Genomic DNA, 14,199 nt, shown 5'->3' on the forward strand with positions numbered 1-14,199 from the left:
ACATAAATTGGGACCATGTAGAAGTTATGGAAGCTGTTCCTGCAGTTCGATGGTTAATAGTCCATATTCCCTTTTCATGGTCCTTGTATCTTTGATCTTAGGTAAAGCTAAGCTGACCCTGGAGGAAGACCTGAAAGACTCAGTGGAGAAAACTTTACAAGCCTTACTGCTCACCGAATCTCTGGAATCCCCTCCACCGGAGAGAAGTACAACTCTCATCAGCAGTCCTCCACTACTTCCAATGCCACAGCCAAAGGCATCGTCATGGGTGAACCAGTGTTTGACAGGTACATGACACTCTGATTCACATGTACAGATTACCAGTAAGGTCACCTTCTAGGGAATCTCCTAACTCAGATCCTGTACCACCCTAGTGATGAGATGTTGCAACTGAGCACCCATCAAGGAAGGGGGCTTACACTGCTGCCCGAGGCCATGTCTAGAGTCTGTCAGCAGTTCCCCTCATATCAATGTTACTGACCTATATGTCCCAGTGTCAATGCCCCTGCCATAGCCAGTAGTAAAGTCCTCTTCCCCTGTAATAATGCCCCCCTTCAGCCAGTAATAATGATTACATTAACCATTAAAGGGGTTTTACATGTAACATCAACAAGATAAAGGACAACTAACTGATTGTTGGGGTCCCATAGGGAATGAACGGGGTGGCGACCCTCATACCCGATCTACCGCTCTAATCTAACGGGAGACTCAGGTCCTTGTCCTCTTCCACTGTAATTATGCTGCCCTGTAGCTAGTAATAGTCCCCTCCCCCCCCCCCCCGTCTCTTGTAATAATTCCTCCCTGTAGCCAGTAATAGTGCACTCTTTTCTTGTAATAATTCCCCCTGTAGCCAGTAATAGTGCACTCTTCTCTTGTAATAATTCCCCCTGTAGCCAGTAATAGTGCACTCTTCTCTTGTAATAATTCCCCCTGTAGCCAGTAATAGTGCACCCTTCTATTGTAATAATTCCCCCTGTAGCCAGTAATAGTGCACCCTTCTATTGTAATAATTCCCCCTGTAGCCAGTAATAGTGTACCCTTCTATTGTAATAATTCCCCCTGTAGCCAGTAATAGTGCACTCTTCTCTTGTAATAATTCCCCCCTGTAGCCAGTAATAGTGTACCCTTCTATTGTAATAGTTCCCCCCTGTAGCCAGTAATAGTGCACCCTTCTATTGTATTAATTCCCCCCTGTAGCTAGTAATAGTGCACACTTCTCTTGTAATAATTCCCCCCTGTAGCCTGTAATAGTGCACACTTCTCTTGTAATAATTCCCCCTCCCTGTAGCCTGTAATAGTGTACCCTTCTATTGTAATAGTTCCCCCCTGTAGCCAGTAATAGTGCACACTTCTCTTGTAATAATTCCCCCCCCTGTAGCCTGTAATAGTGCACTCTTCTCTTGTAATAATTCCCCCCTGTAGCCAGTAATAGTGCACCCTTCTATTGTATTAATTCCCCCCTGTAGCTAGTAATAGTGCACACTTCTCTTGTAATAATTCCCCCCTGTAGCCTGTAATAGTGCACACTTCTCTTGTAATAATTCCCCCCTGTAGCCTGTAATAGTGCACCCTTCTCTTGTAATAATTCCCCCCTGTAGCCAGTAATAGTGCACTCTTCTCTTGTAATAATTCCCCCCTGTAGCCAGTAATAGTGCACTCTTCTCTTGTAATAATTCCCCCCTGTAGCCAGTAATAGTGCACTCTTCTCTTGTAATAATTCCCCCCTGTAGCCAGTAATAGTGCACCCTTCTCTTGTAATAATTCCCCCCTGTAGCCTGTAATAGTTCATCCTTCTCTTGTAATAATTCCCCCCTGTAGCCAGTAATAGTGCACCCTTCTCTTGTAATAATTCCCCCCCCCCTGTAGCCAGTATGTTGTATGCTTCTATTGTAATAATCCCCCTTGTAGCTAGTAATAATGCCTCCTTCCTCTTTTATAATACCTCCCCCTGTAGCCAGTAATAATGCCCCCTTGTCTTGTAATAATCCCCACATTTAGCCAGTAATAGTGCACCCTTCGCTTGTAATAATTCCCCCATGTAGCCAGTAATAGTGCACCCTTCTGGTATAATAATCTCCCCCCCCCCTTGTAGCTAGTAATAATGCATCCTTCCTCTGTAATAATACATCCCCCTGTAGCCAGTAATATTGTATGCTTCTCTAGTAATGATCCTCTCTATAGCTGGTAATAATGCCTCCTTCCTCTGTAATAATATCCCCCTGTACCCAGTAATAGCGCCTCCTTCTGTTGTAATAATCCCCACCTTTAGCCAGTAATTGTGCCCTCTTCTCTTGTAATAGTCCCCACCTGTAGCCAGTAATAGTGCCCCCTTCTCTTGTAATAATACACTTTTTTTGCTGTGGAGCCCCATGAATCTTAGCTACGCCCCTGCCCTGTAGCTAGTAATAAAGCCTCCTTCTCCTGTAATAATGTCCCCCTGTAGCCAGTAATAGTGCCTTCTTTGCTTATTTCATACATTACATTTCTTATCCTGTGCCGATCCTGAGTTACATCCTATATTATACTCCAGATCTGCATTTGAAATTCTGCATGCTTGTGAGCTGCATTTTAAGAGGTCATTTGTTTGGGCTTAGTCTATTCACAAGCTTGGCAGAAGAACATAGCAGAGCTAAAGGTACTGTCAAATGATGACACAAGCAGATATGTACTCTCAGCAAGGGTGGTCATGCTATGAACAGGCATTGTTCAATATATGCTGCCTACATGTTCAGTGTGGTCAGTGATGTATTGCAGAGGCTATCTGATGCCCAGGCAATAAAGGGTGCATTTAGGGCACTACTCCTGATGTGGTGCCATTAAACATTGTGCTTCATACAGTGTAGTGGACTGAAGATACCACTATAGTGTTACTTTATTTTTCAGTTTTTTAGACTACTGACAAGTCAATAAACATTTTATTGGTCTACAATACATGTTATCCCCAGTCCATTCTACAGTGTTTAAAGCACGGTGTTCAATGGTACCACACCGGAAGTAGTGCCCTTTCTGCACTGGGCATATGGAATCCTTTGCAATATTTACACGCTTGTTCACCATTTTCAATGACGACCTGAAGAATTATAAATGCAGCTCTGGACTGTAATACATTTGTATGTGGAAAGTTTGTTGACAGCTAGAATGAGCACTGTTACAGAAGTTGTGATCCAACTTTCCACAGCATTTGGCAGGACTTTGCATTACACAAGGGCAGTGGGTGTAACAGCGTTGAGCCTGGGAACTGTAGGTCATATGCAGTGCTGGAGCTATAACAATATAAGTGGTCACTCAGCTTTAGAGCTTGACAAAAGAAAACTCCGAGGATCAGCTCGAATATCTTTATGCTCCTAGCTGTGTCTAGGCAGTTAAGGTATAGGGAGCTGTATGATAGGGGGCCTGTGACGCATTTCTATAGTTTGGTGACCCCCAACAAACAGCTTTACGTATATATAATCTTCCCGAGCATTCTGCAGCATGAATTATTCATTCAAGAGGTGCCTCAATAACCACCCATTCCTAATAGTCTCAGTTCTTTTGTATAGAATTGGAAGAAATCATCTCCCCTCCCTCCAGCATCATGAAGACCTCCACCCCTGTCGGCTGCTCCCATATCTCAGGACACAGCAATCTCTTCCAGCCATCCAGCCAGAAACCCCCAGAAAGTAGCAGTCAGGTTGTGAAGAACCCCACCCCCACTGGATCTCCCCATCTGCCTGCCATGCATATGCCTTTACCCCCTAGCCGAGTCATTGAGGAGCTCCACCGGGCACTTGCTACAAAACATCGCCAGGACAGGTGGGTACAGCCAAAGAACAGCATTAAAAGGGCTGTCCGGTGTAGAAAATGCCCTATTAGATACCATCTGTCCAGTGCCCCTATCCAGAAGTGAGAGTGGCTGCTCTGGAGGACCTGTCCAGCCCTGCATCCCATTGATTTGACTAGGCACTGCATAATGCTTAATTTCACCTGTAGGGGCGCTGCAGAAAAGTGGAACACTTACTATCAGATTTTCCTAGTAGATTACAAGCCAGTCACTTTGTAAGATTGTTCAAAATGGGGAACCCTTTAAGCAAGAGCAATGATAGATTTCTTTTATTCAAAGGGGCAGTCCACTAATATTACTTCTTTAATATTACTGCAGTGTTTCTACATAATACTGTAGTCACCTTTAAGGCTGTATTAGACGGTGTGGGCCGTACTGTAAACTAGAGCTAGTCTCCTAGATCGGTGCTCAATTACAGTGCTAGCGTTAATCAGCTGAAGGCTGCCAATCGCCTATTATACAGAGAGATGTGTGGCTCAGAAGTGGCCCAGATAATCTGCCAGTGTAATAGGGAATTAATAGTCAACAGAGTCTCTATGGAGCTCTATGGTCTAAGTGGACGTGTTAGCTTCATGGGGTCTTGTATGTGCGATGGGAAGCATGGAGGGATGACAGAGAAACAGCCTGGGCCCAGTGGCGTAGCTATAGGGGTCGCCATGGTCGCCATGGCGACCGGGCCCCTAGCTACAGGGGGCCCGCTGGGCTCCCTCGCCACTTCCTGCCTCTCAGTGCAGAACTGCACTAAGCTTACTGCTGCCTAACGCTGCAGTGTGGGGTCCCTGATTCCTCCCAATCACCTGCTTTCTGCTCTCCTCTGAAGTCGTGCAGGGAGGAGGGGGAGGGACGGGAGAGCATGGTCCGGCACCAGGAGGAAGAGGAGGGAGGAGGAGGGAGGCCAGGAGCTGCTGAAAAGTGGATTTTCCTTATAATAAGTAAGTGTCTCTGTGCTGTGTGTTTGGCTGCCTGTCTGTGCTTCCAGTATTTAGTATTGCACTTCCTGGCAAAACATCCTCCAGAAAGGTGTTTGTTTTTTTTATGAGCCTCTGTTGAGAGTTGTGGATTGTCTGCAGGATTCTCACATGCATGGATTTTTATCAGGACTTTGACTTGGCCAATCAGGAATCTTTTTCTTTTTTCTAAGTTCCTTAATGAATCTCCTATCTTGGCTATAGTCATGTTGCAAATTGCATTTTTGCTGAACCTAAAAATCCAGTATCACCATGGTAGGGTCCAACACCCATTACTTCAATACTGTCTCTGACTATGGACATACTGTGCAAAAGTCACTATTCATATCTGAAAATGTTAAAATGTTCAGACCCTAGCCAATTACTAGAAGTGGTGTTTCCTCATAATAAGTGTGTGTGTGTGTGTGTGTGCGTGCGTGCGTGCGTGCGTGCATGCGCACACCTGCATGTCTGTGTATGAGAACTGTGGATGTAAATGTGCAGTGTGCAAGTGTATATGTATAAAGTGTGTTTTTGTATGTAATGTGTATTGTATGTGTAAAGGATTTACAGTATGTGTGTATATGATGCATGTGCAGTATGGGTGTGTATATGATGCATGTATATGTGTATGCATGTACAGTATGTGTGTAGGTGATACATGTGCAGTATGTATATGTGTACTCTATATAACAGTGTGAACAGGATCCTATGTTGTACCTGGGTGTTGGGTGTGTTTCACTACAGCCGCTCCACAGTTTTCACAATCACGTATTCGTCCATAAAGAAACACATACAATACTTCTTTTCAAATGGGCAAATCTTCATTATTAGCAAATTCCAGCAGCACATACAGATGTACATTAGTAATAACATCCATGTATATCACCCAGTCCATACACCGCGGCTTCAGAGAACATCTATTCCTCCAAGTTTGGTCTTTGACATCTCAGGCGTTGATCACAGAGGTGAGATGATCCATGATACATGTGCAATGTTTAAAGCCTTGACAAAAAGAGTGTTTTCCCTTGAAACATTGCAGATGTATCATAGATCATCTCACCTCTGTGAATAACGCCTGAGATGTCAGAGACTGAACTTGGAGGAATAAATGTTCTCTGAAGCTGCGTCGTATGTGTGTGTATACATGTACAGTATGTGTGTATATGATGTATGTGTATGCATGTACAGTGTGTGTATATGATGTATGTGTATGCATGTACAGTGTGTGTGTATGCATGTACAGTATGTGTGTATATGATGTATGTGTATGCATGTACAGTGTTTGTGTGTATGTATGTACAGTGTGTGTGTATGCATGTACAGTATGTGTGTATATGATGTATGTGTATGCATGTACAGTGTGTGTATATGATGTATGTGTATGCATGTACAGTATGTGTGTATATGATGTATGTGTATGCATGTACAGTGTGTGTGTGCATGTACAGTATGTGTGTATATGATGTATGTAGGGGGGTCCAGTATACCTGTAGTGTAGTTGTAGTTTTCAGCTAGAGAGTCAAAGATTGGTACACAATGATTACAGAATGTCACAGTACAGTCCATTAACTATAGGGGACAGTGGTACAGTACATGAGGGGGAGGCAGTGGTACAGTACATGAGGGGGAGGCAGTGGTACAGTACATGAGGGGGAGGCAGTGGTACAGTACATGAGGGGGAGGCAGTGGTACGGTACATGAGGGGGAGGCAGTGGTACGGTACATGAGGGGGAGGCAGTGGTACGGTACATGAGGGGGAGGCAGTGGTACGGTACATGAGGGGGAGGCAGTGGTACGGTACATGAGGGGGAGGCAGTGACAGATTATTAAGACACGGTGGCACATTAGAGGGTGTCACCTTAGAGTCATCGGATAGACCTTTTTTTGTTCTCTGACTGCGCTCATCTGATGGGTATGGGGGGGCCCAAGCTAAAATTTTGCACCAGGGCCCATCAGCCTTTAGCTACGCCCCTGCCTGGGCCCCTGTTCTTTGAAGGGGTTATAAAGGCTTAGAAAATCATGGCTGCTGTCACAAACATTACTTTTCCTCTCCTGGTTTGTGTGGGATTTTGTAGCTCAGTTCCATTGAAGTTAATACCACACAAAACCTGAGGACAGGGGTGGCGCTGTTTTTGCAAGAAAGTAGCTGCATTTTTTTCTAATCCTGGACATCCCCTTTAATTGAATGCATGTGTCATGCTCTGTCCCCTACCTGGAGTGTTCCTTTAAACAACCAGTCAAGAAGCAGATATAGGATTCCCAGATTGGGATCTACAGTATAAATAGCTGAGTTTCTCTTTGCACCTGTATTTTCCAGCTTTCAAGGCCGAGATGTGAAATCTTCTCCAAAGAAGAGGATAGAATTCCGAACATCGCGGCCCTCTAGTCTGGATAAGAGCAGAGATGGGGTCACTAACTCCAACGACGCCGACTCCGAGAACAAATGTGGCTCTGTGAAGGAAGCCGAGGAAAACAAAGAAAACTTGATCAGGGATTCCAGCCATAAGGACGGTGTGCTGTTATATGAAGATGAGGACGAACTCAACAACTCAGTTATATCTGGTGAGATATCCCAATCTCTGGTCAGAGGCCTCCTGTAGGGCAGTGGTCTTCAACCTGTGGCTCTCGGTAGTTTTGCAACAGCTGGAGAACCTCAGGTTGGAGAGCAATGCTGTAGTGACTGCTACATTTTGTTGCTGTAAGGGGGCATAACTTCACTTCTTGTTGTAGCCCCAGCTCTGTTGTTGTGCATTGTAGGAAATGTAGTGCTGACCCCATGCAATGTTATTTAGTGATAGGGGGTTTATTTGGCACATTATAAACAGACACTGATCTTGTACATTGGCAGTTGTTTTACTGGGTCTATTACAAGTCTCATCTATAGCAATGAAAAGGTCGCATGAATGATCGCTGATCGTTTCCATCATCTGTCTCTGCCCATCCCCTGTCACACATGGAGATATGTGACCAACAATTTTTTTTTTCTCTTGTAGATAAGAACGAAGGGATCAGCCAAAGTTTGATCATTTTTTTTGTACAGGGCCAACAATCGCTTTATGTAATAGAGCCTATGGTCTTTTAAAAACTAAAAAAAGCTACTTTTTTCATAAATCCTCTCCACATTCCATGTCTATGAGACCTGGAATTCACAACATAGTCAGTGCATTAGTAATACCTTCTCCATTCACATGTACCTGTATGGCCCCATAGATTTATATTGGGAGTCCGTCCAGGTCACATGACACAAAGTCATGCTAACATGCTAACCACACACTTCTTCCGGCCTTGTTCTCGGGATTGTCTGGGTGATATATAAAACGTTTTTCTTATTAAAGAGATTAACCAGGATTAGAAAAAAACCCATAGCTGCTTGTATGACTGTAGTTAGGAGACTATATACCACTGAAAGTATGACTTTTTGGGTGGCCATGGGCCCCCCAGGAGCTCAGGGCCCCTGGCTACCGCCCGAAAAGGGCCCGTTATAATACGCTACTGGATCCTACTGGGGTCAGGAGATGATTGGGAAGAGGAAGCGGCAGTAGGGCAATCCACTTCCTTGCTGCCTGCTCTGTCCGTCAGGTAGTCTTATAGGTTTCCATTTACGGAGATACAGCCGGAAATTGAATGGCATGTCCGCTGCGTTCTCTCCCCGGCTGTATGACACCCACTGTGAACAATAACTGTGTCTGATGGCATGTCAAAAGTTATTTTTTGTGACTGGTACGCTTTAATACCTGACTCAGGTACTAACCATTCAACCTAAGGGGTCCAAAGGAAACACCTCATCTCTGACCATAAATATGAAATGTTGTGTTTTTACATCTAAATACTGGAAATGTGCCGCTCATACTGCTCCACTGCTGCAGCTGTAGGGTTCTTTATTATAGAGAACACTGATCCATTTTTCCCGCAGTTCAAAGGTAGCTGGCTGATAAGCTGACTGCCGAGCCTAAAGGAACTATTCCACGGAACGATTATCGGCCGTTAGGGCCGATAATTGTCCCGTGGAATTGACAGCAACGATCAGCTGACATAGTTCATATCGGCTGATCGTTGCAGTCGTTTGTTTTTCAACATGTTGAAAAACAAACGACTGATACAGCAACAATCTGCTGCTGTCGCACCGTGGAATAGGAGCGTCAACAGCAGACGCTGCTGTATCCTATGGGCTGCCCGGGCGATCAGCGATCCACCGGGCAGCTCCCCGCGCCCCCCCCCCCCCTAGACTCACCCATTCGCTGCTGCCGTGTGGAATAGCAGCGAGCGGGGAACGAGGAGCAAACGAGCGTTAATAGCGCTTGTTTACTCCTGTCAGTCGGCCCGTGGAATAGAGCCTTAAAAAAGAGATAAGCTTTGTTAATAATGTAAGTTTGCTCATCCCTAGTTTTAATGTAAACTGGTTCCAGGACAACTATTATATGTTGAAAATACTATATGGGAAACAGGTAACTGGTTCTGAAGCCCCCAAAATGTCATCTCTAAAAAATGAGGAAAAAAAAGATTAAAAAAATAAATAAAAAAAATAGGAGGATAACTAATGTGAATAAAGCAAGTCCTAACATACAACAGTCAGAGGGAGCTACTGGAAACGTTAAATTACTTTCAATGTAGACGACTAGAGCATTTTTAGGGTCAGGGTCCTTTACAGATTACGCAGGGTCCCAGAAAAATAACCTCACCTGGCTCCTAAAGGAGCAACTCATCCTGGCAGAGGAGTAGTGTAAAAGATGTAATATCACAATGTACTGAGGCTCTACTAGATAGCCTATCACTGCATGTACTTCAGTAATACTGCGGCTTTAGGCTATGTTCACGCTGCGTTTGATTCCAGACGCATTTCGTACTCCGCCATACTTGTGCGGCTGAAACTACGGGCGTGGGAAAAATCAACATGCGGCCGGATGCATACGAACCGCGAACATACGCCCATAGTACAGTTATGCTTCCCTAGCTTGTTTCGTAGCGATCTGAAACAGGTCATTTACTTAGAAATCTTCGCCCAGCCCAATAAAACTCACAGAACCTTTTGGATCGAAAAATCAAGTTCAATTTGGCTGAAATAAGTACTTTGTACGGGACCGCATGGAAATCCACGGCCGTGAGTTTCAACATTTCCGTCCTCAAACAATGGTCTTGTTCATTTTTCACAGCGCCGCATACGATCCGGCCGTTAGCTCATACGTAGTGTGCATTGTGCGGGCGTATATCGTATACTTTCAAGCGAACGCATCAACCTCAAAACTACGTGCGTATATTCGCGGTTCGCACTACGGACGGAATCATACGCAGTGTGAACATAGCCTTACTAGTAAAATAGACACTTTTATTGGTCAGTCATCTAGCAATTTCCATGTGCTGCAGATTCTGACTGTCCCGATAGGACCATTGGATGTTGAAAATATTGTAACCTGAGGCCATTGTAAGCGGAGGGACTGCTGTATATGTATCATTTGTGGGTGTAAAGGGAAAAAAAAACAGTCAGCAGCAGATCAGTACATTTACAGTGATGCCAAAGTTATATAGTTTGTGTTGTGATATACTACTTAAAAATGTTTCAATTCTTTACAGAACTTTTAAATTTCTTTGTGGGATAAGTTGTAGTTTGTATTGGGGTAGTTTGGAGTAGTTGGGACATACAGTATGATGTACTTTTTTAAGCAATGGACCAACAAACAGTAATACTGGCATTGGATATTTTTGTTGTTTACAGCATATGTGATTCCTGACATATTTGTAGTCTTGTAATACCTGTTGAAGTGGGGGACTGAGAGGCCTCCCAAACTGGAGGTATTTTTTTTTTACCTCCATCCTAGCCCAGAGATTTAAAGGGAATCTCTTAGCACCCAAACTGTACCTGAGGTGTAGTGTAGGTGGCTGGGCCCTTGTGAGCATGGTACCTGTAGATAATGCATCCATGCAGTAGATTCTGTACATTCTTGGGTCTCCCACTGTAATAAAGAGTCAAAGAGGAGTTGGCGTTTGTGCCAATCTTTGGCCTGCCTCACCACTACTTCCTCCTCCCTCTTTTTGATGCATATTTACTTCCTGCTCCATGCTGTTGTCATCACGGTACTCCTCCTGCTCCATGCTGTTGTCATCACGGTACGCCTCCTGCTCCATGCTGTTGTCATTATGGTGCGCCTCCTGCTCCATGCTGTTGTCATCACGGTGCGCCTCCTGCTCCATGCTGTTGTCAATCACGGTACGCCTCCTGCTCCATGCTGTTGTCATTACCGTGCGCCTCCTGCTCCATGCTGTTGTCATCACGGTGCGCCTCCTGCTCCATGCTGTTGTCATCACGGTGCGCCTCCTGCTCCATGCTGTTGTCATCACGGTGCGCCTCCTGCTCCATGCTGTTGTCATCACGGTGCGCCTCCTGCTCCATGCTGTTGTCATCACGGTACGCCTCCTGCTCCATGCTGTTGTCATCACGGTGCGCCTCCTGCTCCATGCTGTTGTCATCACGGTACGCCTCCTGCTCCATGCTGTTGTCATCACGGTGCGCCTCCTGCTCCATGCTGTTGTCATCACGGTACGCCTCCTGCTCCATGCTGTTGTTACCGCATGCACCACATTTACTACAGGTACCATGCTCACAAGGGGCCAGCCACCTACTGTACATTATACTGTCATCAACAAGGGTCGCCCCAGATCTTAACGCTAGGTACTGTATATAAGTAATCAACAACAAAAATCCAGTGCTGTAAAGATCCAAAATGTATAAAACCTAACCTAGGTGTTAGGGAGGAATTATTAATGGTCTGGACATATATTAATTCTATGTAGGGTATATCTTTCCTATATAGAATATTTCAATGGTGCTGTAAAGTTGACATCACCCAATGATTAGTAGCAGTAGGGAAAGATATTGTCCACTAGGTGGCAGATTAGGATAACGCATGAATTACACCATGCGGTCCCAAATGCCACTGCGTTACAGTAAATGTTCACCTGTATATTGTAGCTTAGAGTGTCAAATATTTAGAGACGCTATGTATTGCTACTAGTCACTTGCTAATGTTCTAAGTATAACTATATACTTTCCTAAAAGGTAGCGGTATCTTGCTCGGCAGAGCCGGCACTGCCGAGCTACCGCGCCCGTGTAAGTGTCCAAGACTCAAATACTGTTATGAAGTTATTAGATCAACTCCCTATGTAACCACCTTTAACCATTAAAATTTAACAAAAAAAACACCACCACCCGATGTTTCATGTGGCTTTATCAAGGGGACACGTTTAAATTTTAACATTATAATATCACACATTTTTATAAGATGTATTAAAGGTAAAGTTTTATACATTTTGGATCTCTACAGCAGTGGATTTTTGTTGTTCAGTACATTACACTGTCAGCACCTCAGGTCCTGTCCAGGTGCCAACAGATTCCGTTTAAAGGGGTTGTCCGGCGATAAAAAATTATTCACAGAATAACACACATTACAAAGTTATACAACTTTGTAATGTATGTTATGTCTGTGAATGGCCCCCTTCCCCGTGTCCCACCACCCCCACCCGTGTACCCGGAAGTGTGGTGCGCTATACATTACCTGTCACGTGCTGACCACGGTCTCCGATCCTCAGCAGTGACGTCTTCTTCGGGAGCCCGGCGGATCTTCCCGAGTGCCAGCCGCCCTCTGCAGCGTCATCCGAAGCTCAGCCGCAATTGGCTGAGCATAACTGTGCTCAGCCAATCGCGGCTGAGCTGCTGATGACGTGGCCGCGATTGGCTGAGCACAGTTATGCTCAGCCAATCGCGGCTGAGCTTCGGATGACGCTGCAGAGGGCGGCTGGCACTCGGGAAGATCCGCCGGGCTCCCGAAGAAGACGTCACTGCTGACGATCGGAGACTGTGGACGACACGAGATGCGGTGAGTATAATGCACCACACTTCCGGGTCTAGCGTGGGTGGGGGGAAACACGGGGAAGGGGGCCATTCACAGACATAACATACATTACAAAGTTGTATAACTTTGTAATGTGTGTTATTCTGTGAATAATTTTTTATCGCCGGACAACCCCTTTAAGTCTCTGGGCTAGGATGGAGGTAAAAAAGGACCAGTTAGGGTCACAAAAAGTTGGGAGGCCTCTCAGTCCTCCACTTTATCAGGTATTATAAGGCTGCCCGCATAGCTCAGCTCTCAGTAATTTTACTTTGAATTACTTAGATCCCTACACCTTGAGTGGCTTACTGTGGTCCACCGGTCCTCTCCCACCAGAATTGAAAGCCAAGTTTCCCTTCCACTATGCATCAACCTCTCAAAGGAAAAAAGCATATGCACAAAAAAATGGTAGCACATCACGAAAATCTTTATTATAACACTGACATAGATTCAAAAATACCACATAAATATATGAATGTACAGGAGTAGTAAAAATGAGGGAGACAACACCCCAAATACTGCTCTACATTAAAAACACTAAAATGTCACCCCATCTGACTCTCATTCTGTTGGACTGCATATGGTGATCTTTTTTCAATTTTTTTCCTATGCTTCATTATTTGTGGTTATATTTTGTTTTACTGGGTCTCTGTCTAGGTAGAGATGTTGGATTTCTGTTATTGTACATACAGTCCAGAGTCAGTGTGGTAGATTAGTCCCGGCTGGAACGCCAGCAGGACTTATGGTGACATTTTAGTGTTTTTAATGTAGAGCAGTATTTGGGGTGTTGTCAATTTTTTTGTGCGTCTGCTTTTTTTCTTTGAGAGGATGATGTACTACTTATATGCATTGGTTTAGCACTCCATGATTATTAGTGGTGCCCACTAGCTTTATATATATATAACTTCCACTATGCATTACTTCTCTGGAGAACCCTCCAGAATCTGACCACTCTCAAGACGTTCACACAATACTCCATATTAACCCTTTAGTAAGGTTCTGTTTAGACCATCCGATACCACTGTTCAGACTATGAAAAACTTACCATTTCCTCAAAGTTCACACTATGGAATCAGCGTCAAAATACCCCCCCTTGCACTTAGCGCTGAATCCTGCCTTCTATCTGTTTAAAGAGACTCTGTACCCACAATCTGACCCCCCCCCCCCTCAAACCACTTGTACCTTTGGATAGCTGCTTTTAATCCAAGATCTGTCCTGGGGTCCGTTCGGCAGGGGATGCAGTTATTGTTTTAAAAACGACTTTTAATCTGGCAGAGAAATGGCCGGGGCTTACATTTGTATATGCATTAGGCTGGCACCACCTCTCTGACCTTCCTCCCCACCCTCCTCAGCATTTGGAATGATCCAGGAACATTTACTGCTGTTTGAGCTTTGCACAGGTGTCTTAACGATCCAGCCCATGTTCATTATGCACACAGAAGGGGAATAGGAAGGAATCTGCCTGGAGCATTCCTAATGCTGAGGAGGGTGAGGAGGAAGGTCAGAGAGGTGGTGCCAGCCTAATGCATATACAAATGAAAGCCCCGGC

At 44.8% G+C, this 14,199-nt stretch overlaps 1 protein-coding gene across 2 annotated transcripts in view; it reads left to right on the forward strand.

The window, feature by feature from the left end:
- Positions 1–14,199, forward strand: part of PHACTR3 (phosphatase and actin regulator 3) — a 122,674-nt gene that overhangs the window by 44,054 nt on the left and 64,421 nt on the right. For both annotated transcript variants that reach the window (XM_069952308.1, XM_069952309.1), the window contains exons 5-7: positions 102–287; positions 3,540–3,792; positions 7,088–7,332. In XM_069952308.1, coding sequence (XP_069808409.1) covers positions 102–287; positions 3,540–3,792; positions 7,088–7,332 — 684 coding nt within the window. The remainder of the gene's footprint in view (positions 1–101; positions 288–3,539; positions 3,793–7,087; positions 7,333–14,199) is intronic.

Source organism: Dendropsophus ebraccatus, chromosome 14 (genome assembly GCF_027789765.1).
Source record: "Dendropsophus ebraccatus isolate aDenEbr1 chromosome 14, aDenEbr1.pat, whole genome shotgun sequence".
Classification (NCBI taxonomy): Eukaryota; Metazoa; Chordata; class Amphibia; order Anura; family Hylidae; genus Dendropsophus; species Dendropsophus ebraccatus.